This window comes from Brachyistius frenatus, unplaced genomic scaffold (assembly GCF_029030835.1).
Source record: "Brachyistius frenatus isolate BFR_SWC_R1_liver_20210118 unplaced genomic scaffold, ASM2903083v1 Contig_38, whole genome shotgun sequence".
NCBI classification, from domain to species: domain Eukaryota; kingdom Metazoa; phylum Chordata; class Actinopteri; family Embiotocidae; genus Brachyistius; species Brachyistius frenatus.
In genome coordinates this window covers 3,056,346-3,082,346 of record NW_027210637.1, presented here as the reverse complement: position 1 = coordinate 3,082,346, position 26,001 = coordinate 3,056,346, and the positions used below count along the sequence as shown (strand labels likewise).

The 26,001-nt window shown below is 40.3% G+C and overlaps 1 protein-coding gene across 4 annotated transcripts in view; it reads right to left on the bottom strand.

Moving 5' to 3' along the window:
- adgb (androglobin) overlaps positions 1-25,225 on the bottom strand; it is a 39,557-nt gene extending 14,332 nt beyond the window's left edge. For 2 of the 4 annotated variants that reach the window (XM_069701810.1, XM_069701807.1), the window contains exons 1-22: positions 25,081-25,225; positions 24,582-24,729; positions 24,293-24,385; positions 23,061-23,132; positions 22,634-22,810; positions 19,185-19,324; positions 17,289-17,375; positions 15,207-15,382; positions 12,299-12,375; positions 11,429-11,603; positions 10,926-11,019; positions 10,196-10,343; positions 7,751-7,796; positions 6,560-6,671; positions 6,387-6,450; positions 6,128-6,208; positions 4,294-4,402; positions 3,883-4,021; positions 2,149-2,263; positions 1,230-1,397; positions 583-721; positions 54-188 (exon numbers count right to left, since the gene is read on the bottom strand). In XM_069701810.1, the coding sequence (XP_069557911.1) occupies positions 54-188; positions 583-721; positions 1,230-1,397; positions 2,149-2,263; positions 3,883-4,021; positions 4,294-4,402; positions 6,128-6,208; positions 6,387-6,450; positions 6,560-6,671; positions 7,751-7,796; positions 10,196-10,343; positions 10,926-11,019; positions 11,429-11,603; positions 12,299-12,375; positions 15,207-15,382; positions 17,289-17,375; positions 19,185-19,324; positions 22,634-22,810; positions 23,061-23,132; positions 24,293-24,385; positions 24,582-24,729; positions 25,081-25,151 (2,566 nt within the window). In that variant the 5' untranslated portion in view covers positions 25,152-25,225. The remainder of the gene's footprint in view (positions 1-53; positions 189-582; positions 722-1,229; positions 1,398-2,148; positions 2,264-3,882; positions 4,022-4,293; positions 4,403-6,127; positions 6,209-6,386; positions 6,451-6,559; positions 6,672-7,750; positions 7,797-10,195; positions 10,344-10,925; positions 11,020-11,428; positions 11,604-12,298; positions 12,376-15,206; positions 15,383-17,288; positions 17,376-19,184; positions 19,325-22,633; positions 22,811-23,060; positions 23,133-24,292; positions 24,386-24,581; positions 24,730-25,080) is intronic. The other 2 variants (XM_069701808.1, XM_069701809.1) reach the window with 2 other exon arrangements.
- Between the last annotated feature and the right edge of the window lie 776 nt (positions 25,226-26,001).

Genomic DNA, 26,001 nt, shown 5'->3' with positions numbered 1-26,001 from the left:
TGACCATGTTGCTTGAATTAACATGTTTTTTGTGAGTACATGCACTTGTTTACCAGGTTTTGAGGCATTAAGGACCTCTCGCACCAAGTGCCCTTTGAATCCAGCCTGCAGGATGGTGACTGCCTCGACCTCTTTGTCTGTTGGCTGCCTGTCTCTCCAGATTTCTGGAGGCTTTGACTCTGCATCTGCTTAACAGCAGAGTGACATCAGAAAAAAGCAAGTTGTGGGTAAATATTGAATTATGAAAATTATGAAAACTGTGAAATACCATTTAATTAAAAACATGTTAAAAAAAAATTGTGGATTTAATTAATTTACACACTTACCTGTGTGGCTTATCTTATGCTATCCTTTGATGTCAACTATTATTTGGGTAGAGTAGGTGTCAAAAGTGCTTAATTCACTGATTTAAGAAGTTATATACTGCATTGAAGATGTAGTTTAAAGTAGAATATGTGAACCTTGGTGCAACTGACAAAAACGGTGTAACTATTGTATGTTTTAGGTATATACTTACAATTACATGTAAATGTACATCATTGTACATTAAAAAAAAATTGCAAACACATAAGTGGCACTTACTTGTAGGGGAGTATTCTTTGGGGTCAGTGGCCAAGAGTGAAGGGTCACCAGTGAGGGCCTGTACAGCGAACTGCTCCTCTGATGTCAGCTTCCGACCCAGAACCTCACACAGCATGTGGTAAACTGCTGAGTTAAACACCTTCAGACCCCAACACACATACTGCACTTTACACCACGGTAAGCAGATGAGCATCACCACATTCCAGTATCTAAAATGTACAGAAACATTGTGTATATTTAAAGAAAATGGTGCAATAAGTTTCTGAAATTTGACCTTTGTCTTCCTTTTGTCTTGAAAAAAAAAGAAGCATTTTAGTGTTCCAAAAGTAGAAGAAGCAACAGCCGTGCAATAGCTGAAACAGGTAGGCAACCTATTAAAATAAAGTTACTCAACTAAGCTACACAAATATGGTACAATAGCTAAACATGGCTGCTGATAAATAAATAGTACAACAAGCTATATGGTAAGTCAAAGCTAAGCTGTACTTTCATATAATATATCTGATCAGAAATAAAGACATGGCCTAATGTGTGCAGCATGCATTTATCAACCTGTAGACATAGCAACTGTCAATCAACTGCCAAGGTATAAAGTACAGTGAGGTATTCATTGAATGTCTAACTGTGTACCACTACCAGTAAACTACCTTGTTGTGTTTCCATTTTCCCAGGGTGGTGGTGATGTTTTGGGGACAGTGAGCCTCTTCTAGGGTCTTTCTGAGTGCTGGCAAGTCCTGCTCATCTCCAAAGGAAGCCATCAGTCTGGACAGGGCCCCAAAGATGGATGAGCTCCACTCAGTGAAACGAGCACTTTCCTGTCAAAAGAGCGGGGAAGCATCTCCGTTTTATTTAGTGCTGCAGGTCAGATGAATGCTCTTAAGTTAAATGGGACAGTGAAGCAGTGTGACCGCAATACCAATACATTTGGATGCACTTCCATTGTGAAAGAAATCAGGATTATTTTTTTTTTTTTACAGGAAATATGCCCCAAGTAAAAAACTGCGCTGGCCTGTGGATGACAGATAAGATAGAGGCCTTTTATTTCCTTTTTTTTTCTCACATATACACAGCCTAAAATTTAATCCAGTGTCTCTCAAAAACGATTAAAAAATTATTCTTTCAACAACAGAAACACTGGGCTAAAATGTGAGAAAGCAGAAGCAGCGTCTTACTAACGTGATGTGATTTTGTAAAATGAAGGTGGAATAAACTCTATTCAAAAATGTTACGACGAGGACATTGCAACAAGGGCAATGTAATCCTTTCTGTCACTATGTCCAAGTATGCAGTATTTTGTACAATTCATACTGTCATGATTTAGGTTGAGGAGCTGGTAGGCTATATCATCTCTCCTATTTTGGGATATTTCTATTTCTCTCTCTCTTTTGTGTATTCTCTCTCTGCTCCAACAGATTTTTTTTTTGATCCAGTAATAAATTGGAATAAAACACAAAAATTGCTATTCACCTTTGTTACTCCGAAAAACCAAAAATTACTTTTCAAATCCACACAAAATTGGACTCAAATTACTATCATTCTTAATCGATAACTACAGGCCTTGGTCACCTTCGACAGCTGTGACATGACAGCGTCTTCATCCCCAAAGATGAACGGTGTCTTGCTGCACAGGTGGACATTGTAACCCAGAGCTGCTCTTGTGTGGATGCAGTACACATGGCGCCTGAGGGGGAGAGAGGGAAGGCAAACTGCATTTAAAAAAAAAAAAAACAATTCCAGTTTGAATAGTTTTTAGAGGCTTTAAGAGATCCATCTATCTAGAATATTAAAAAAGAAGAAACATTGGAAATGGGAGTGCTTCCATAGAATACATTTTGTCTTGAGCTTTATCTTGCCGCCCATTAGGCTCCACTGCTTCAGAGATAGATGCTAGTTTTTCCCAAGTCAAAGTCTGAAGTAGTTAAATATTACACAACAGAACAGTTTAAAAACAGAGTAAAAAGAGTACAGAGGCATCCCTTCACTCACCACCATGTGGCTCCACCGTTTTTGGTAGCAGTAACCACATAAAGAATAAATTCCATTTCCTCTCAATAGTAGAACTGCTATGTTTCTGTCAAGTAACATTGAGTGGGTCAAACAGTCAGAAGTGTCGTAGTCTAATGTCCTATCTGCCAAGTGCCAAGCTGAGTTCACAGGGCCTCGTCAGGCATGAGAGAATGGAACCCCACTTCCTCGGCCCCATTAGCTTTACATAATTCAGCCATCACAGCCTAACTAGGTGGATGAGCACTGAGGCAGAGCTGGATAAGGGCTGTACAAAAGTGAAATGAATGGGAGAGAGAGAAGAAGATAGGGTGTGTGGGAGAATAGACAGGGAGAAGAAACATCAAAAGTGAGAATAAAGCAGGGGATTAATAGACTAGCGAAGGACAGTATGTTTAAAAAAAAAAAAAAAAACAATGTCAGTGGAGCGACTCAAGAAAGCAAAACATTCGTCAAATAGCGTACCACATACAGGTGGACTTACAAAGAGAAAAGAGAAAGGAAAAAAAAGATTGCTGCCCAAAAGCGTGGACATACCAGCTATTACGTCTTGGAGAGAAAAAATAATGGGGCGTAAGGGGAAGGTGAGTGCTGTGTGTGATTATGGCTCAGTGGTAATTGCCCTGCTGCATACCTGCACCTGACCCCAGAAACTAGGCCCTCTGCTTCTAGGCCAAGTCGGACCCATTAATAGAGACTAGGACAGACGCTTTTTAGCTCTTTTCAGAGCATCTGACGTAGGCAGATATCCTCTGCCCACTTTATGATCGCTTTAAGTAGATCTCTGCATAGATTTAAAAATGACTACAGGAGATTATACGTTTCATGTCTCTTCATCAAAACATCCCAAACTGTGCAAAAAAAAAAAAAAAAAGCACACATTTTTAGAACAGGTTCCTCATGATGGGATTTATATGTCGCCATGGGTAATTTAGGGTTATGAGGTGTAGATGTGAAAGCAGAGAAATTAAATGTAAAGAAATATGAGAAGGGGTGATATTCTGTTTAGATACACAACCTGATGATATTAAAAGGCATCCGAGAATTCCCATATGAATTTCACAAGATAAGCATTGAGTCAGCAAATGTCTAATGACATTAGACTAGTCATAACTATAACGCTTTTGCTTACTATGGTGTGTAATATGGTAACTGAAAAGAATTAAAAGTACCACAATATCAAATATTTTAAGCAGCATACTGAGGACATACTAACATGGTAGTGCTAACAAACCTGATTTAATCTAAATATTTGAATTAATATAGTGCACACTTGTATTCATCAGTGCTACCCACCCTGCGGATAAGTTCAGCACAGCTGCCTTTGAGGAGGTGGTCCTGATGGTGAGAACAGGCAGGTGAGAGGACAGACTTGTCCAGCAATGCGGCAGGACAGTGAGAAGTGCAGCCCAACGTGCGGTTGACTTGTCCTTTTCTATGAGGTGTTGTAAAGTGGAGAAAAAAAAATTTATTAGCTGCACACTGCAGTCAAATATCACAAACCCAATGGGTCACATTTATAGAATATTAATACATTTTGGAGTGGTTTCATGAATAATTACATACTGTATATCCTGAATATGGTTATGATATGTGGTTTATGCATGCAAATACAGAGATATATAAATGCTGTTAAACAGTCAAGCTGCTTACATTACTTGCACATCAGAAAATCTGTGTCTGTATGTGTGTGTGATAAATTCTTACTCTCCTCAGCTGTATCTCCCCAGACAACGAGAGGAGAGAAGCTGATGACGATCTGAGACGGTTGCAGGCTGTCCACACTCAGGTAGTAAGTGCCTCTCACATCGAGACACTACGGGCAGAAACACACACACACACACACACACACACACACACACACACACACACACACACACACACACACACACACACACACACACACACACACTGCCCTTAGTTATCAGCATGAAGACAGACAAGGAAAAGAAAGAGAGAGAGAGAGAGAGAGAGAGAGAGAGAGAGAGAGAGAGAGAGAGAGAGAGAGAGAGAGAGAGAGAGAGAGAGAGAGAGCAGAGAGCTGTAGGAAGGGATGATGGATAAACTGATAGAAGTGTGGCTTAGTGGAGGAGAAACTGGAGGAAACTACGGAGAAGGGAGGGGAAGGAAGTGAAGAAGCGGTGGGGTTGGGAGGCTGAGGGGAGGAAAAAGAAGAGATAGAAAAGAGCCAAGTGAGCTTAAGAAACATTTGAGGTGGCACCTGACGAGGAGAGACCAAGGCGGTGAATTTAATAATGTAAGAAAAAACATCAGGTGAGAAAGTCAAAGGGGAGGGAAGACTGACAAAGACTACTGGGTGAGAATGCAAATGCATACTCATCTTGAATGATGAGCAGAATCAATTACTCCATACATGCAGGCATAAAAATACAACCCTACACACACACACACACACACACACACACACACACACACACACACACACACACACACACACACACACACACACACACACACTGATAACACACACACACACACACTGATACCACAGACAACTTCAGTGGGGTGTCTTCAGTATGTGATGCATGTGACATGAACAGGCAGTGCACTTTACAGAGAAACCTTACAGATTTAAGTAAGTAACTATCTATCTATCTATCTATCTATCTATCTATCTATCTATCTATCTATCTATCTATCTATCTATCTATCTATCTATCTATCTATCTATCTATCTATCTATCTATCTATCTATCTATCTATCTATCTATCTATCTTAATACTCTCTGAAGAAAGGCATTTTACACAGGCTGTTATTAACAGAGACTCTAAAAAAAAAATCACCCTAATTAGTAGTAAAGCTTTATGTAATCACTTGTAATCATTATGTATGCGAATGCCTCAAATATCTTTTCTCTAATAAAGATTTAAGTGTGGAGGTTCATTTAAAAGTCATGGGCCAGGACTAAGCAGGCAGCCACGAAAGATCAAGGAGGCCATTGACAACCGACATCAAAAGGTAATAAATTCCCCCATTTACATTCACCTGTTTAAGCACGCTCCATATGCTGTTGAAGAGCACTAGATGAGGCGGGAAGCTCCAAAATGTTTAGGCTATTTTTGTCAAATCAAAAGACCCGTGTGACATGTTTTCATAAATTCCTATATAGTCACTTTTTGTACTCTTCGATACGTCGCAATTGTTTTGCCTTAACAGTAGCATAGGCTGCAAAAAGGATCAGATGAATGAAGCATCTGCAACACAAACTTTAAATTTCTATAAGAATCAAGCTTAGAACTGAGCTTGGTAGTAGCTTAAACCATCAATATCTAACTTATGAAAGGAATGGATCTGAGCTAAAGTGTGATGAACAACTGTCAACCCCTGCTGAATTTCAGCAGGAGCAGCATATTATTTTATTTGTTTTGCGAGAGATTAAGTTACCTTACTTTTAAGCACTAGTCACAGATCTACTTTCATACAATTCACATGTACAGGGTTAGGTATGTGTCCATGTGCATTTCTTAAGAGTGCATGCGTGTGTTTCTGTGTGTTGTGCATGTCTACTTCTGGGCCTACCACAACAGGGGATCCACTGATTAAGCTTGTAGGTGATCCAGTGCTGCTGATGCCTCCTGTAGTTTTGGACACAGTGGTGCTCTGCAGACAATAACAGCCAAGTTCATTGCAATATATCCAATACATTCACCATCAATATGTCAAAGCACAAACATATGAAAACCTGTGGGAAAATAAATCAACAGCTTTAACATTACCAGCTTTGTAGAGTAAACCTGCAGAAATTAGTCACAGAGTTATTTTGTGAAACATTATGTACCTTAAAATATGATCGCTGGATATGATGCTGGTAAATCTGTTGCTTATGAAACACCAAGAGAGCCCTGGAAGAAAAGTATTATAATCTTAATTGTGTTTTTTTTCACAACTGTCTACGATTATCCACTATGTTTGCAATGCATAAGTACATATTTGTGTCTATCTGTGTCTCACTGGAAGCCGTTAGTTAAATCATCCAGGTCCACCCAGGTCTCCTTCGGGGAAGGTTTGACAACAGCTGAGAGTTCCTCAGTTACAGGCTCCTTCTTTGTAGTTTTAGGTTCATCTGGAAGGAAGGTTCAGATTGCATAATTTAGGCAATGCAGTTCCTGATAAATTATGAGTTTAAAACATTTTTGTTGGGTTACGCGTGATATGTAAAGTAGCGGGTGCGCAGTACACAGCCGCCTAGCATAGAGATGGATTATAAAGCAAAGTACTGTGTTTAATATCGTCCATGGCTAATAGAAATTGGCAGAATCTTAGTAAAAGAAAAACATGTCTTTATCAAGCTGAGTAGCATCCGAGTCGACTCGTATTTTTCATGCCGCACTTGGTTCTAAATGGATATGGAATTGCCTGTGAAATCTTCCATTTCAAAATGCTGCGAGTAACAAAATGCCTTTTCTCTTGTGACTCCAGTTATCCGAGACTCAAATCATTATCTTAAATGTAGTGAGTCGAATTGGCCAAACTCCCACATAATGGCATAGTGTAACTGCACATGGACATCTATACTCCCACTCACCGACTCCCACTATCTCAATGCGTGCAGTGCAAAGCAGTAGACATATGCACACAGACACTCTCCACCCCAAAACAAACACACACACACACACACACACACACACACACACACACACACACACACACACACACACAGTCTGTCTGCCCCCCAGCTCTACTTAAAGCGAGAGTCTGATCAGAAAGCTGAGGCGGCAAGGGCCAGTGTCTCTGCTTCTGAGCAATGGTGGTCCGCTAACTCCAACTGCAGGTGTTACTAAGCAACTAAACGGGGGCAGAGAGAAGGCAGGGAGTTGGCTCGTTGTCACCAGGCATAATTTCAGTTTTTATCTTCTTCAAAGTGTCTTGGCCAACTGATCGAGGCACGGAGAGAAAGATGGAGGGAGGGGAGATAAGAGATGCAAATACTTCTAATCAAATTAATTGGACTATGCTGCACAGATGCTGTTCAAGTCAACCAATAATGAAGACCTTCACGACATCTTCAATACAACAGAATTAATGAGCATCTGCTCATTTTGGAAGTTGAATATTTGACCTCGGGTAAAGCGATCTTGTTTACAGATGCAAATTTTTTTGAACATATATGAGGGCCTAACATTGCAAAGGAACAGCTTTTACCAATGGAGATGTCATCATTGTCCTTCTTCTCGTCCTCTGCAGTAACCTAAAGGGATGAGAGAGAGAAAAAAAAAAAAAAGTGAGAGAGGCATGAACTGTGAGTTGCTGACAGAGTAACACTGCCAGAGATACGCCTCCACCCTCTAGTGATTCCATGCCAGCTGTGGTGTTGCACCATTCTTGCCCAACACCGAGACACGGTTTAATGTGACAAGGGCTGCTCCTCCCCTGCTAAAAACACCACCAGGGAAGACCAGCTCTAATTTATTTGGACTGTGAGCAACAAATGAGGAGTTATTATGGTGTTTAGCATGGTTTTTCTCTTAGAGGGGAATTCAGCAGCTCTGATATCATGCTCATCTGGCCAAAGCAATACAAAAAAATATGGTGAATTAAGCATATCAAAACATTAAAATACAAAATTCTTCTGAACCTTCTAACTGGGAAAAACAGGAGGTGGTGGAAAAAGGCAGTTATCTAAGCTACGGAGAACACCCGTGTCAACTACCTAAACTTTCTTCAAGGCCCCATCATTTTACTTTTTTTTTCAGGAAAAATCCTGGTGAATGTCCAACAGTTTACTCAACACTGAATAAGAATTATGTCTTTGTGTCGTGTAACTTCAAAGCAACCCCTGCCAAGACTCTCTGATGAGTCAAGAATGTGTGTCTGTGTGTGTACGTGTGTGAGTCACCACTTCTGTGAATAAAAACCCAGAGACCCAGACAGACAGAAAGAAGCATTTCGATTGGGAGGCACACTTGACCTCCTCTCCCCCACTACAGCAACACTTTCCTGCAAGAAAAATTTCAACTTGTACACCTTTTTGTGTGAATGTTTCTGCATGTTCACAATAATGCATAAAGGTTTGAGTGAAGCTCTGAGGCATGGTATGTCCGGTCCACCCACAGCATACCATTTTAGCAGACTGCTTGTACAGGAAGGGGATATTGAGACTGATAGAGTTTACACACAAAGCTCCTGGGATTTTTCGTTACTACTTTTGGTGTAGACGGCTATTTTTTTCTGAAATCAAATCACATTCATTGTTGATGGGTGGGAGCGGGCACATAAACCCACACTTCATGGGGCTTTATTTTACACACTTTGCTCAACAAGAGACCCCGTCCAAATTTCCCTTGACTATTTTCTTCAAGCAAACTGAAATTATGGAGATACTTTGGTGATTTTGTGATTCATCGCAACATATTAGAACTTAGAACAAAACGCTTACACCAGGAACTAATGCTCTAACCCACACTACAGCTGAGTGAGTAGACCATTGAAGGTATTAGGGGCATCATGTGACAGCACCTTCTTCTATCCTGGGAACTAGGCATAGTGGTTGATTCTGTTGGCCAGGGTTGACAGAAACAGAGGGAGGGGTCAAAACAGAAAAGAAAAAAAACCTTCATTCTTGATTTACAGTCAGTCAGCACGTTATCCGTCATGTGCTTGGGAAGAGCGAGAACACACACTCAGCATAAATGTGGCATACATATGATACATGCACAAACCAACCCAAACGAGTGTATGTGTGCACACATCAAACGACACATCAAATTAGCTTGTCCACCCTGCCCTAACCTAACCGCTCTATAACTGGTCACAGTTACACAAGAGGGCGATTAATATGAACTATATTTTTCCTCTGTATGCCAGGAGTGAAGTGTAATAATGAAGCCCCCAGGAGATGCAGACACTGATGGCTCACCATCTAATTGCGCTGCTTTTTTCATCAGCACAGTACATGACCTCTCCCTGTATGAAACCCACGCGCCCTGTTCACTACCACCATACACCAGAGATTCTCTTTTCCCATCTCCCTCTATTTCCTGCTCCGCTTTCATCTCTCCCTGTCCAATCGTCACTTTCTTTCAGTTTTTCAGTCCCCTTCCTTTCTTATTGTACAGTACAGTTGTCCCCCTCCTTATTCCTTGCAATCTTTGTTTCTGTCCTCATCTCCGTGTCTGTCCAGTGCTGCTGCTCTGAACCCCACCCCCTGGTATTTTCCTTTCCTAGCTGGTTCTCTCTTTAGTGCAGATGTGCCCCTGGTCAGTGGTGGCCTGGCTGGGAGACAACAGAAGTGACTTTGAGACTGGGGGATGGAAGCCTTGTTGTCACTGACACACAAACTACTCTGATGAGCCTTCAATTGCATGCTTACAGGGTAAACATAGGGGTGAGGGAACACAGAGGAAGCAATGAAGTGAATAAATAACAGGAGGCAACAAAATTTTGGAGACAGCTGCTGCCATTAGTTGTTTTTTTTCCGACAAATGGCATTACCCAGGGTTTCGCAGATCCTTAAAACTATTTATAGGGTGAAAACAACTACGTAAGGTCTTATATTACCAATATTCTGGAAACAATTATCTGTAAAATATTAAATCCACACAATCCGAATATACAAATGAATATTGTGCAGGCAATAATTCTATGTACCTCTTTTTCATCCTTGCTGTTTGGTGAGTTGGTGGTGCATTCAGTTGCATCGGGTTCAAAGCCTTCTCGACATTCAGTCTCTTCCCCCTCAGTAATGGACACCAGAGATCTGTGAGAATGCTTCTTTGAAGCGCTCTGCTTGGCCTCTCTGACACACGACGACACATATTCATGGAACAAGTTATGTGTGGATGCAGCGCATGCATCATCTCATAAGCATGACATCTCATCTCATGGCAACACTTTTAGAGGCAATACACCATGTCATCCACATGAGTCATACATGCCACATTATAGACATCAAAGTACAGCAGAACATTTCTACCATTAGACTGCTTTGATCTATGAATTTATTTTTGGCTTAAGCATGTATAAAAACATTTGTTTCAGTCAGTATCGTAGTAGTTAAAATGGCACAAATTCCCAATCCTAAAAGAGCTTACATTTCTCAACTACTACCAAGTAGTATTATTGGCTTGTTGCATTGAAAAATAGAAGTAGAGAGCGGGATAGAGCAAGACCATGGGAAAAAGGGAAAAAGACAAATTTGATAATAATAATGTTCTCTGGTGATCTCTGTATATAAGCTGTTTTCTTGCTTTCTTTCCTCGACAAAGAGGTAAGTGCACGCACAGGTTACCTGTATAATACTGAAAGACTCTTTGCAGAGTAGAAGAACAGAAAACATTTTTTTTTATGTTTTAAATGTACATTATTTCAGCATACGCACAGTTTTGGTTTTGAGCCATCCCTGCTCTTGACACCGACGGAGAGAAAAGGAGTGGCAATCCCAATGAACTGCTCTGGTTTTGAAAAAGGGATCTCTGCAAAAAGAAAAAAACCTTTACACATCACGCTAACACTGCTTTTTCACGCTGACTTTTTACTGTATCTTCTGTTTTTCACTCAGAGATCAGCTGATGTCAGATATGCCTGAGCCAGCAGCTATTTTCAAAAGTGAAATATTGTAGCTGCCCTCCTATTTTCATTTCAGCATGTGGTGCTGTATGCCCTCTGTCCTGTAGGTTTGAAATCTCCTGCATTAACACACACTTTTTGTTCTAGTCATATTTATTTATGACATTCACCTACACGCTATCTCACAATTTGTGCTTTTCGGTTTGTTTGATATCCTCCCCTGCATCCTCCTCCTGGTTCCCCTTCACCACCTTTTTTTCCAAATTTAATTTTAACATATTTCATTTCCTGCTACCTTCGCCGTCTCTCACTCACTCTGTGGTTCTGAAGTGACCACAATGTTCTTGGGGGGACGGATGAGTTTCCATTGGGGTACAGGTGGAGATTTGGGTGGTGGATCCAGCGGGCAAGTGCGGGTCCTCGTCAAAAGGACAATGTGGCTGTGCAGCAAGGTGAGACCGTAACGATGTAGAAGTTCTGCAGGATTAGCCTGCGTGACCACACAAAGACAAACGTACAGAAATATACACTCATGCAGTACACGTGCAATTTCAGTCTTTTGGATAAACTACAATTCATTTATGGTTTTAAAAACAAACAGCTGTTTAAAATTTACACTCCTATACTGACAATTACTGTCAACACTAACCAACTGAACAGGGGAGCTCAAAAAAATCAACAGGGAATTCTGACACAAGATCACTGGAGTAATTTAACATCTCAAGCAGAGAAGAATCTTGGAAATTGTCCTCCAATTAGGTTTAGCATGGGTGTAAAAAAAAAAAAAAAGGGAAACCTTTTGAGGCAAAACATCCAAATAGAACACACCACGCCCCCAGATTGAAATCAAACATAGTTTAATAACCACCACCCACTGCTACTACAGCGCTTCAATGCATTTTGATATTATTGTGCTATATTAGAAAGCAGTAGGTATTTTAAAAATGCATTAAATTGTGTGAACATGCAAAAAAAAAAACATGATATTATACATTCATATATGAAGTGATTCAAGAAAATTCATTCGGGGAGTATGTGAATCTGTATGCTTCCACATTTGAGATTAATATCTGAGTGCCACCAGCAAAGTGTATCTCGGAACAGTATGGCTGAAGTGCTAAACTTGTACTTGTGAGCAAGTGTGTATACAGTCAGGTAGTGAGAAAGAATTGAAAAAAGACATACCATTTGGCCAAACCCAAAAGGATATTCATGTAGTTGATGAGGGTAGTAGCAGGCACACACCACTAACTCAGAGCCACCTGAGAAACACACACAAAAAATAACATAAGTAGCCAACAGGTAAACTCGTGCAAACATACATAAGCATGCACATTGCAACATTACAACATGGACACATTGACAATCACATTGTAGACTTTGCACAGTGTCACTAGACAGTGGGTTTTATTGAGAGACTGAAAATGATTTACTCCGATTTAACATACAGATGAAGTAAAAGTGGCATCGAACAGTGCTCGAAGTGGGCTTTACTCACAGTAATGGTAATTCCACTCCTCGAGGTACAAAGAGTTTTTATTGCGTACTGGCAATTCTAACAAAGTGCTTTTTCTTCCCTCTCGATATCAGGTTATCTGTGAGGTTCATAATGTCTCTGTATAAACTTGATTACCAAGGGGGCACTTCATGACACTCGTCTTTTCCTGTTCTTGCTTGCCAGCTTTTCTGTCAGCGGCTAGTCTAAGTAACGTTATATTAGGACTTCAAAAGTAAAATCCTTCCCGACCAGGTCTAGATGCAGGCTTGGAGCAGAAAGCTACTAAGAGCAGTGTTGACGTAACAGTAGCATTAGCAATAAAACTTGTAACTGCAATTCAGTTTAAACCCGGGACGTACTGGTGCCATTTCCGGAAATTCTGTTAACATCTTCTTCATTTTGAGTAACAGTGTTGTTTGTCCTTCCAAAAATGTCTAGGGCTTTCTGAAATGATGCTCCCATCAAATATTATATGAAATAATCCAAATAATTCTAACTGTATGGTGTTTATCATCTCAAGAGTTTGAATGAGGAAATGGCTGAAGTCACCATTCAGACACTTTAAACGCTGACATCAACAAATGCAAAGTAAAGCTGACAAAAGACAATAACTGAGCTTTTCCAGTCAATGTTAAATGAAACCCTGGAGATGTGAAAACACTATTGGCCACCACAAGCATAAATAAGACAACAAGGCTATATCAAGGCTCGGTAGAGAGTCATCGCCCCTATGCATCTTAGAGTATAGCGTATAAAAGCACAAGGGCCAGGAGACATGGAAAATCAATTTAAAAGGACCATGTTGTAGAGAGATGATAGCACGGCTAGGCTAATATAAAGGCTACACATTAAAAATTGAACAGAGATGTGGTTCTCACACTGCATAGTGATTTTTGCATTTCAATGTGTGCATTTTAGTGGAATATAACAGTGAGCGCCAAAACAGTGAGAGAAAGAACGTGTGGTTTTTTTGTGTTTACATGTGTACGAGAGCACCGTGCAGTGCGTTTCCCTTAAGAGGAAATGTGTGAAGTAATACCACTTATGCAAGTATGCCATCACACAATGTTATTATCCAGCACTTGAATTGTTGCAAACAAGCAGGAGAGCAAGGTGCAGTCTACTCCCAGAAAGTGCATACATACATACATACATACATATAACTGTAATCAATATGGCAGAATGACAAAATGTCATGACGAGTTTTTGAGGACAATACTTTGAATACAATATGAAATATAATACAAAAAGACATTTTTGTCCCACAAAAGGACATTATTTTGTCTCTTTAGTTTGATTTTTTTGACACTGGAAGTTCAGCTTATTCCTCTTAATTTTGTTTGTAAAACACAGTATAATACCATATGATTAGTGTGCTTGAGTGGATTGAAAATGCATTTAAATTACAAATTCCTCTTTAAATGAATTGTAAAGACTTGCAGATGCTTTTCTTTAAGCTGCTACTATGAGCTGAAACAACTCCAAGCCACGCACTCCTTTCTGATGACATGTTTCAATGCTGCCATCATCAGATAACCACACTTGACTTGGGAGGCTCCTCTGCCCTGCGGGAACACGAAATAATTCACCCTTCTACTGCTCCCTCTGCTGGTTTATTTATGGTTCACCATACACACGTTAACCCTTCCTGCACTTCATAATACATGAGCTCAGAAAAACAGGAAGTGATGCTTGAAAAAACAGGAAAGAGGCAGAAGGGCACTGACTGGATGAGAAGAGGGCCCAGGAATTTCGATATTTTGCCGTATGGCACAATAGTAACACAAGACATGGAGTCTGTATTGTTATGATGTAAACACCCAGAGTGTTGCAAGCGTTATTTCTGCAGCTGTATAAAAGGAATGGAATCAGTTGCAAGAGTGAGTTTCTGAATTCAAGGATGGAGCATGACAATAAATATTTCATTGTCATGCTCCATACTTGAATTTTGGATGCAGGGAGAGGAAGATTTTTTTTTTTTTTTTTTAGATTTTATACACTTTATTAATCCCCGAGGGGAAATTTCTTCACTACAGCAGGGGGGCTCTCAGGGGTGAGATGCTGCAGCAGGCTGCCACTAGCGCGGCGCCAGGTAACCTGACATGAGGTGCATGTTTTTGGATGATGGGAGGAAGCCGGAGAACCCGGAGAGAACCCACGCAAGCACAGGGAGAACATGCAAACTGCGCACAGAAAGGCCCAGGACCGGATTCGAACCCGGAACCTTTTTTGCTGTGAGGCGACAGTGCTAACCACTGCACCACCGTGCCGCCCTATAAAACTATATAACTATAAAACTATATAACTACATATGGTATGCAATGCATCTATATGCATAGTGCATAGACACCGACACAAAACACATAAATACATTTCTAAAATCAACAGCTGATAAATTAATCAAATGAGAAAGTAATTATTCAGTGCATACAAATGATCACGATAATGGACGACTGATTCAATCGAGTCACTCAATTAAATGTGCAACTAAAGTGCGTAATTGAGATGGGTGTTTATACGCAAGTACGTATGATTGCATAATTGTCTGTCTTCCTCTGACTGTGTGTCTGTGTGAAAGTGTGATGCAATTTGAACCTTTACTTTTCTTTGGCTCCGGTTGCTGACTTTTATCGTGATGCAGGGCAGAGTCACGCCCTGCTGCAAGATCTGCACTGTCAGGCTTCATCACTGGCAAACATTTATCATCCGGGTGTGTAAATGCAGGAATGGTGTCTTGTAAAAAATCCCAGATCTTTTTCAGGTACACCGACCTGTGAAAGAGAAAACGATTAGTTCCAGCCTACGCTGGATGATGTTTCACCATCGTCACTTCATGGTTAAAACATTTCCAGTATGTAACTGATAGCAACATCAGGTTTGGTGTTTGTTTTTTTCCCTTATGAGTCTCAAGTTGTGTACAAGCAGACAAGCAGTGATTTCAGGCCCTCGAGTCTACAGTTTAGTTTACACATAGATGGAAACAATGACTGCTCTGCTGATATCAGATAAAGTCTACTGTTTTTGCCGTTTCTGTTCATGTTCTGTCCCTCTGTTTGCAATACGGTGGGCTGCAGTATTATTGGTCATGTAAAAAGTAAATACAATTTGTGGGGGATTTAAAAATAGGCAGGACGTGCAAGAAAACCCTTAAACATCTCGCAACTTACGGAACTTTGCATCAAAGTTTTCAGCAAGCCAATGTCGGACTGGTGGACAATTATGCACGGTAAGTTATTTCTGCTACAGAGGGTAATAGCATTGGGTCATTTAAACACATTCAGGGAGACAGTTTGAGCCCCAACAGAGGCAACACTAAGCTACCATCTTAATTTAACACACCAGAAAGAGTGAAAATGTTCATGTTTGATTAGTAAGTAAGAGGCAGACTTGTGTTTTTATATTTGAAGGACATATCTTTGTCAATAAATTAGTCATTGACCCGAAAACTCTGCGTTCACCTACATAATTAGATTATTTGAGAATAAGAGAGAATTGTAAGGCACTAAAAGCTTCTTTAGTTTATCTAAAGGGAGCGCTTCATTGGTTTTCATTGTGATCCTGTCATTCTAATATCACCTTAAGATTAAATATATACGTCCTACTGTGGTAGGTGTCTCCACAAATCCCCGGTGCCTGCTCTCTCTGCAGCCCACTGCTTAAAGGTCAGTCTCCAAGAGTTCAGCAAAATCACAGTCTACAAACATGTCCCTCCATCTTGTTAGCTAACTCGGTGTGGATAATGACGACAGTGGATTTCAGCGATAATATTGTCAAAAATACACATATATATATATATATATAGCTTATTATACAGTTTTACGATTATAACAATGCATGTTGTGCGCTGATTTCAACAGTCAGTCAGAATAATAAAAACTCCCAGATTTCTAAGGCCAACCAGCTTTCATTAGCAACAAATATCTTATTAGCACTGCCACAAAAATACATACATAATTAGACAGTAGAATATTTGCAGGCAATTGCTATTTTGTAGTAGATGAAGTAAACAGAACCCTGTGTGTTGTTTGTGTGTTGTTTGTGGGTACGTGCACAAATGACTGAATACCCATGTGTCATGAATCAATCTGAAACACAAACATAGTCCTGTTCAAAGCTTGTAGGCGTCGATAGATTCCCCAGGTGACCCAGCAACAACACCTAACCTGCTGAGCCAGAGAGAACAACACTCCCCGGCTCTCCTCCAAAACATTGTTGTACCATTAAAGTTCCATCACTGACAGGCTGGGATTCTCCACTTTCCACTAAATCTCCTCCCCCTTTGTTTCCATCTTAGATCTCAGTCAATTTCTTACAAAGAACAACTTTTCCATAGTATTGGAGACAGATAGAATTCTCAGCAGGATTTTGCAACAGTCTACTTTCTAAAACAGTATACTTGAAAAGGAAAAAGGAAAATGTCTGACTGTGTGAGTGAATTTAGTGCCACAGCCTTTACTGCAAAAAAAAAAAAATCCCAGATATTAAATAGCCTTTTTGATTCTGACTGTATTTTTTTTTTTAGAGAGGACAATGGAAAGCAAACAGAGAGAATCTCAACCCACAATTAAGAGGAGAGATGAATTATATAATGTATATAAGACAGACGTAGAACAGAGATAGAACAAGAGATGCGGACGACAGAGATAGAAGAGTGGAGTCACCCAATGAGGATCTTACTTTAAAGGACTGATTTCCGGGATCCAGCCGGTGAGTTTGTGGATAAAGGTGAACTCGCCTATCTCCCCACCGAGCATGGACACGACACTGTGGAACAGACACACAAAAACTGTTTCAAAAAATAAAGACAAATGTGCAGAAAACCAGAGGCTCCATTTAAACCACGCATAGTGGCGCTGGCACTGTTCTCAAAGACAACTCGTGAGATCATAGTTTCAGTATATGAAATTCATACAATATGCTTGACATTCAAGTGGTTTAAGTTATGAGAATGCTTTCAAATGAAAACCAAAATATTACTTTCTCTTTTTGTAAAAAGGTGAAGGAAGGTGTTTGCTGACTTTATATCGACATCATAGAACAACACCAAAGAGGAGAACCAAGGAAATTAAGCTTCATTAACATTTTATACAAAACAACTGTTTGTGACAAAAGTTTATATTAGGAAATAAAGAATTTAGTGAAATCATATTATAAAATATATCATAGGAGTCGCCAAATCAACAAACCAGGCATATTTCTTTTTACTTTCTGTGTGACGAAATGTCAAGAATACAGGCCCAACCCACATTTTACATTTTGAAATTTGTATAATCTTGTAAAGCTCTGTAAATGATTTTGAAGAGTGTACTGTAAGTGTCCTTCACAACAATTTTCACTTGAACCACATGGCTGCAGGCCAACCTATCCAGTCCACAGTCACACCCGAGGAAGTGAATTCATACAACTTTAACGGTAAAGCCACAATCCCCAACCACTACAACTATATGCTCCTCGAAACCAAAGTGAAGTAGCCCTCAATTCAGACACCTGCTTTTCTGAAAAGCCCAAGCAGACACCTGGGCAAAGTTTGGTTCTTGTTCAGTGCAAAGAACTTTCACTATGGCTTATAAATGATTCACCAGGGGAGAGGCTCCTTTGTTTCCTGTCCCAGATGAAACATTTATGTCTCGACCTTCTGTGGACAGTGGAACAGCCACCTTTACACACACGCCATGTTGCCCCATCACAGACATGAGCACTGTCTGTCTGTCTGTCACCAAGTTCAACACAGCCCACGGCAGAGATTAGGTCAGGTGAAGGTTTGGCCAAGTCAGCAAATGGAACTCTGTGGGGGTTCTTCTGAGTGTGAGCTTTTAACTGTTTGGTTCACGTTGTTTCCATAAATGTTGGGACTACATGTGTGTATTCCAGTTGAAAACATAACGTGTTGACCCCTAATTTTACTTTAAAATTCCCTTTTAGTAATTTAGTAATATCGCATAAAATGCTGACAGGAAGAGTTCAGTTTAGAGGCCTTCATTTGAGAATATTGAGTTGGTTTTAAGATCTTCTTGAGGTTATAAGGACTGCAAATAAAACACGTGTTAAAGGTGGTACCAGCGCTGTGGGGTTTATTAGTGTCCTTGATCAGGAAAGGTTAAGACATTCTTAAAAATCAGTTTGTAGATTTAATGGCTTGCTTTCATTTTCCTTTATGTAGATGTGATGGCTTCGCATACTAATGGTGAATGATTGTAAGCATGTATTAATATGCATTTAAAATTAGGCAATAGGTTAGGTTAGGTTAGGTTAGGTTAGGTTAGGTTAGGTTAGGTTAGGTAGTTACTTTATTAATCCCCAAGGGGAATTTTTTTAAGTACTACTAAAATAGTACTACCCTGTGTACTGCTTCAGTAAAGCAGGGTTAGTGTTCAGAGTTAATATAAAACGGTTCGTGTGCATTCTGTGCGCTGTATTTTCACAGAGGTCTCATTAAAGTCAAGCTGCGACCAAATCTACTGGGAATAAGGCTGAGTCTGTCCTAGAGCAGCCTTATATTATAATTGTGTTCCTACTCCTCGGGGTTGCACAATGAAGCTTTTAGAGTTTCTATTGGAATGTATAGTCACTCACTTTGTGTTGGCCACTTTAATTAGAGCTTTAGCCAACAGCATTGGCCACAGCTCTGACTGACAGGCGGAGGCAGGGAGAAGAAGCCTATTTTCCTCATCGAATGGCATGGAATCATCCACTGTTATCTTCCTCCAAGAACCCTGACAGCAAGAAAAGGAAAAAGACAATAAGTGAAGAGATGGTGTAGCAATTAATGCACCTCAAATATTTTCTCTAACAAATTAGACACTCTCATTATGGTAGTTTTCCCAATGTATTCATATTGGAGCAATTAATGTAAACCTTTGACATTTTGAGATATATGTTTATGTACTTTTTTTGGTGGCAGTCTGTAACCTTAATATGAAGCTACAGTCTGCAGCTGGCTGTCACTGTTTCACAAGGACAGAGGACTCAAGTGCAGAAACTGGAGGCAGGAAGTTGAAGCAAAAAAACCCGATCTTTACTGACGATAAGCAGCCTCTCGGAAACAAGAAAACCAGGCAGGCAAACAAAAACACAAGGAGAAAGCTGGGGCAGACTCCAAAAGACAGGCAAGGTCCACAACACAGTCGGAAATAAACAGGCACGTAAAGAAATGAGCACTGCAAGGTTAAGGCACCGAATACAACACAACAATCTGGCAACTGAGAAGTAGTGAACTGAGGGTATATCTACACTGAGGGGTACGTTAGCTGTCTGGGAAGAGGTGAACTGATTGAGGAAATGGGAGCAGGTGAAGTGGGTGTGGTAGACTAGGAAAACAGGGAGACACAGGGAAACAGACTGAATGAAAAACTACAAGGCAGAACCATAACACTGGCTAACTTCAAACAAAGACTCAAAACAGGGAGGAATATAGCACGTCCAACGAAATCTGTCACAAAATCCCCCCATCAGCATCTCCAAACCTCACCAATTAACAAAATATATCTTGCTTATTCAATTTATACACAAACCAAAGTACATATATGACACCACACTGATTTACGATGAGTTATGTGCCACACTTTGGTTATTTTAAACCAGTAATGTCCTGGGCCTACTTTTGGTTCTGTCACTGTTTAAACAGCAGTTGTTTTGTCAGAAGAAGCTAAATACAACAACCTCATTAACAACTTTGGTAAAACAAAGTAAAGGCTACCTACATCAACACACAGAAACAAGATATGACATGTTCACCAGGGTTTCACAAACCACTAAATACATATTCAGCTTAAGAGGTATCATCTTACATATGTGCAATATCCTGGCAAATAGTATATTTCTTTCTGTTATCTACAGTCATAGTCATAACTCAGCTGCTGTATATGCAGATTCGCAACTCTGAACATCTTAGACCAGAGTCGAGTATTGCATTAGTTCAGGCAGAGCAGAGACATGGTTCTGCTCAGCCTCTCTTGTTAATGCATCATCTGCTACCAACTAACTAGTAACATTCAAGTGCACCAGCTAGCCTAACAAATCTGACTATTATTATACTAACTCGTTGAGGCGGTCCTCCTCTACCTCCTCTTTGAGTGTTACGTATTTGGTATTGTTGCCTTAAATAGGATCTTATGCTCCTGTATGTAAACAAGGTTGTGTAAATCTGTACGACAGTGTAATGCAATTTGTTCTCCCTGCAGAATTCTCAGTGCTGCTCATGTTCTTCAAGAGTTTGATCACAGTACACAACCATTTGCGGTTACCTTCACTTAAATGTTTTCCTCTGAAGTAGTAGTTTCCTGTTTGAAGAAGCTTGTTTGTGCTCTCAAGTCCTTTACCAAACCGTCAGTACGTTGTGATGTGGAGGATGACTGCATTTAGAGATAATAAGAGATGTGACTGCCTTTGACATTGACTATACCACCACCTAACAAATGTACTGCTCCTATAAATTATTTGATTCCTCTTTCCATTTCCAAATGGGCCTCAGCTCAGACTCACATCATTACAATAAACACCTGGAGTGAATTAATTTTTTTTGAAAACCTAATCTGTAAATCTCATTACGGATTCAGCATCAGTTCAGAATCTCTGTGTCTGTGGCCTTTATATTTTCAGCTTTTCTACTGGCATTAGCTACCTTACGCCTGTGTGGTGTCCAAGCTTGCTACATGTCTGTGATGTGGTCTATCTACTCGCTGTCTGGGGGAGTTTCACACTGTTTATAAGTAAAAGCAGCACTAGCAGGCGATAATTTGACAGACTGTGCCTCATTAATTATCAGAAAAGTGTGCATAAGCAATGCAAACCTATGTACAGTGCAGGCGGGCGCACTCCGCTTCTCACTTGTCCTTCCATTTTCCTGTCAAATTATTGCCCCAACGAGGAGCTTGATGTGTTCAAAAGGGCAAGTTATAGTAGAGATAAAGAAAATCAAGAACAGAGAGAGAGCGAGAGAGAGAGTTTGTTGAAAACAGGGCAAGAAAATGAAAATAGGATGGATATTCTCTCCAGTGGGAAAGAAAATGTTGAAAAAAATAAATAAAAGAAGACAGATGTGGAACAATAGACAATCAGATGAATGAGAAAAAAGGAATAACCTATGAGAAAAATGACAAGGAAAAGGAAAAGGGGAGGTGGGGGGGGGGTGGGGAGCTGGGTGCTTAATGCACTCTCAACAACCATCTGTTAGCGTGCTATGGTTGGCACGGGGACTGCTGCCTACAACTGTGTCACGCTTGTTTGTCAAGGCAACAGTCACAGCGTTACAGATTACCATCACTTTTAGCTCTGTCTTTTTCACTCGCGTGCTGACCCAAATTGTTGTGCGGGAAGAAGTTTCCTCTCTGAAAAGACACAACGATGTAGTGTCGGGTACTTTTAAGATCTGTGGCAAGCGACACGCATACTGAAACTTACAGAACAGCCACTTCAGGCTGTATCCCAGCGCAATTATGACCTTTAATATGTTGCCAAAAATCTGTAAAATCCGAACACATAATCAAAATGAATGACAGTGCCATGCATAACACCCTCACAGGGCTGTGCCAGCTCTTGAGGGTCCTTTCTAAGTGTGGATATCCAACTTGAGCGTTGCTCTCTGAGAAGCAGCTGACTCCTGTTCAGCCTCATCTATTCATCAGGCGATGTATGAAGCCCAGCCACGTTTGGCACAGCAGTGAGACTGATTGATTTTAGCTCTGAGGATAAGGCGCTCTCACCCCGCCCCCCGCCATCCCTCAGTCCATCCCCATTCCCCTCTCATCTGCTGCATCCTATGGGGTCTGCTGAACAATGTAATGCAATCTTATGTGATCTAACTGTGCCTCTAAAAATGTGTGATTAACAAAGAGGTATTGTGAAACAGTGACTTCCTCTGCAGTGGCGACAGAATCTCTGGGTTTCCCACCACGTTCTGCATTTTAGTTTGAAGATCCGACCTCAAAGACATCTCACTGTAAATGAGAGCTAACAATGCCTCCTGCGGATCCTTAACTATGTGTCAATGTGTGTTTGCATTTATGTGTGTGAGTCAGTCTTACCATCCAGTAAAGTCTGACCACGTATTTCCCGTAGATGTTGTAGAGCGGCACATGACCTTCTACCACCTTACACAGCGAGTAGATGTGCTCCCAAGGTCTCCAGCTACCTTGCTCTGTAGATGTGGAGTCATTCAGCATCCAAACAATATGGATTTCACTAATGAGCCACCTCATCATCTTGATGGAACGTGGTGGAGAGAAAGGATAGAAAAGGAAGAAAATAATCTTTCAATCTATTGGCTGAATCCTAAATTATCTAAACGTAAATTCAAAAAATCACTAGGGCATTGCGTCAACCCCCCCCCAATCTAATTTATTTCTCAGTCAAACATCACTCTGTTGACACCTAATTTAAACTATCCAAGAGCTGATCGATACTGGCGGAAAAAAAAGGCAGTGCAAAGTAACAGGCATGTTGAAAACTCACCTCACTAAAAAACAGATGTTCGTTGGGGTAAACCAGGTCAAAGGTCATTCGATTTTCAACAACAGTGGGAGCCTAAAATAAAACATGTCTTCATTGTAGGCACAGACATTCAAATCTTTACTTTTGCAGACAAAATTGACAGAAAAACTGCACTCACACTGGTGTAGAGTACAGCGTGTTGTAGAGCACGTACATAACAGAATCATTCATTACAGGTGAGCAATTTAAAAGACACGAATAAGTGATCTACATAATGCTTCTGAACTCATCCAAAGGCCTGAAGTGGTCTAACCTCCCCATGACACTCCCAAGACTGTGTCTGCAATGAATATTTGACTACAATGTTAATAAACTCTTCCGTGTTACTAATTAAATATGAAATAATGGGTCAGATGATGGTGAGCCAGATTGGCTGCAGGAGAAGGAAACTTTTGTTTTCTCTCATTACAAGCAACTTCAAACGAGAACCAAACTTTAAACCATTTCTGTCAATAACATCTTTGGAAAAACAAACTGGTTTCGACTGCTGGAGGGAAAATATCACAGAAGAGCCGCTGCCTGCCTAACTGCCTGCATCTGCAGGGCTGATTGCTTTTGTAATTAGCCCGTGCTCCTCTTGTATGAAATGAATTAAATGATTTTGACATCTTGAGTGAAAAGGCAGCATGTGACCTGACAAGGACTAATTTAAAAAAAAACATAAAAACAGGAAGCTTCCAACAATTGCTCAATACTGCACTGAGAACGGGGTGGCAAAAAAGGTGGAGTGATGCAATTCAAACATCATTGAAGCAGACTAGAGAGCATATTTTCCTTAACTACAATTCACACTGTGGAGAAAAAAATATATAATTAACCTGTCTTTTATTTATTAGGAAATTAATGCATCAGTCTACAAAACAGTGAATAAAGAAAAATGACCTTTGAAGGCTGCAGAAAGCAAACATTGCCTTTAAATTGGGAACTGTATGTGACCACCAATCCGAATGTTTTTGATTCACAGTGTGGAAGAAATAATTTGAACAATTAAAGAGTGTAAAAAAGTACAATCCGGTCACTAAATTGACATGAAATACGGACCCCGTTTATTGGTTATCCTTGACATGAACATGAACATGTGCATGTACTTCTGCAAAATGTGGTTGACTGTAACAACTCCTCACTGCATAACCGGGGACGTGTAATTAGCTGTTCCATCTCGTTTTGAACCATATTATTTTAATAGAAGTTACCTTGTCAACAATAAACTCTGCAACGCGCTTCCAGGAGTGCACTTTCAAAGATGGAGGCAGAGCAAGTTTTCCCTCCGGATCTTCAAAAAACGGCTGCAGACAAAAGTAAACAACAGGAATGTTAAATACGGAAAGAAATAATGAACATAATGTTAAATGCATATCCACCGTGAAGTGGGTTTGAAGCTCACTACACATTTTTGAATGCTCTGTAGGGGGATATCGTTGCTTGCTGGCAACTTCATAAAATCTTTTCAAAATGTAGAATATTTTCCAACTCCAGATTTACAGCACTGGGCGTCTTGCTTCTCTTGTTTCCATCTTCAGCTCCTTTATTTGAATCCCATTTCTCCTTGTTCACTTCTGCGTCGTTCCACTCAGGCCAAATGGGGAACCGGCCTTTCCCCACACCTCCGAGGTTGTCTGAGGACGGAGCTCTGCAATGATGACACACATTTCATTCACCTCACTTCGTCTTTCCAAAAAAAAAAAAAAAGCCCTTTAGTCAGCATTTAGCAACCAGATTAGCCAGCTCAGTACCAGTACGTTATTATTTTTAGATTAAATCCATCAACTGCCCATTTACCCTCGTGATATTGCAGCTGACTTATGATAGTCACAAGGAGTGGGGGGGTGGTTAGGTTAACTCACATGCCATGTGTAACACGCTGTATCTCGTCTTAAATGACTGGCAGGGTTTTCATGTGTGTTGTGAAGCTAAAGCTAAAGCTAAACAACGGCGGTCCTTAAATCGACCGTAATTTGCCAACAACTCGCCCAAAACTCACTCCATCTGTCGGTCGGATATAGACAATTTGCTGGAAGAGTACTCCTTTTTCTTCGGCTTGTCCTTGGACATGGTGTTTGGTGGAAGTGAAATAACCTCACACAAAAATTATTTAAAAAAACAACAATAAATAAACTAAAAGCCACGTCCGAGCTCTTGAAAGTTTACGCGTTGCTAAGCAACCGAGCTTTTAAAGGGGGGAGGAGGAGGAGGAGGAGGAGGGTCCGGGGCTGCCACGTGACTGCTCGTAAAGTGTCGGGATGAACAAGGTGCTCCCTTCAAACTGCATTTCTACGTACAGAAAGTTACCTCAGATTAGACATCTGGTCTTATTCCCGAAATTAAATTGACAGCAAATAGGCAAAAATATTAGACACGTTTTTTTTTTTTAAATCTCTCTCACACACACACACACACACACACACACACACACACACACACACACACACACACACACACACACACACACACACACACACACACACACACACACATTTTGTATTTTTCACACATACAGCTTCATTCATGGTGCTTTGCGCTTGGAGTTACCTCGAGGGGAAATTTAACACTTTGGTTTGTGTTTTCTCAAACGTTATTTTATACATCTTTATTTTATTTTATTTTCTTCCACTGTTATTGTTGCTGTTGATTGCAACACCGAGTTCCTGCCAGTTCCAAGAACCAACATCCGGAATTATTTCTTGTGCGGTATGCTAATAAGAAATGTGTTCATATTAGAATAATCCCCGCTCAGTTTGTTTGATCCAAGAGGTTGAAGTGCCAGAAAAAAAACACACAAAAAAATGATATAATCGTAAACATTTGTTTAGACAAATAACAGTAAACGCCATGTGGGGAAACAACATTTTTATACTATGGATAAACCAAATACTGTGTCTTAAGTATATGGTGCAGAGTTCAT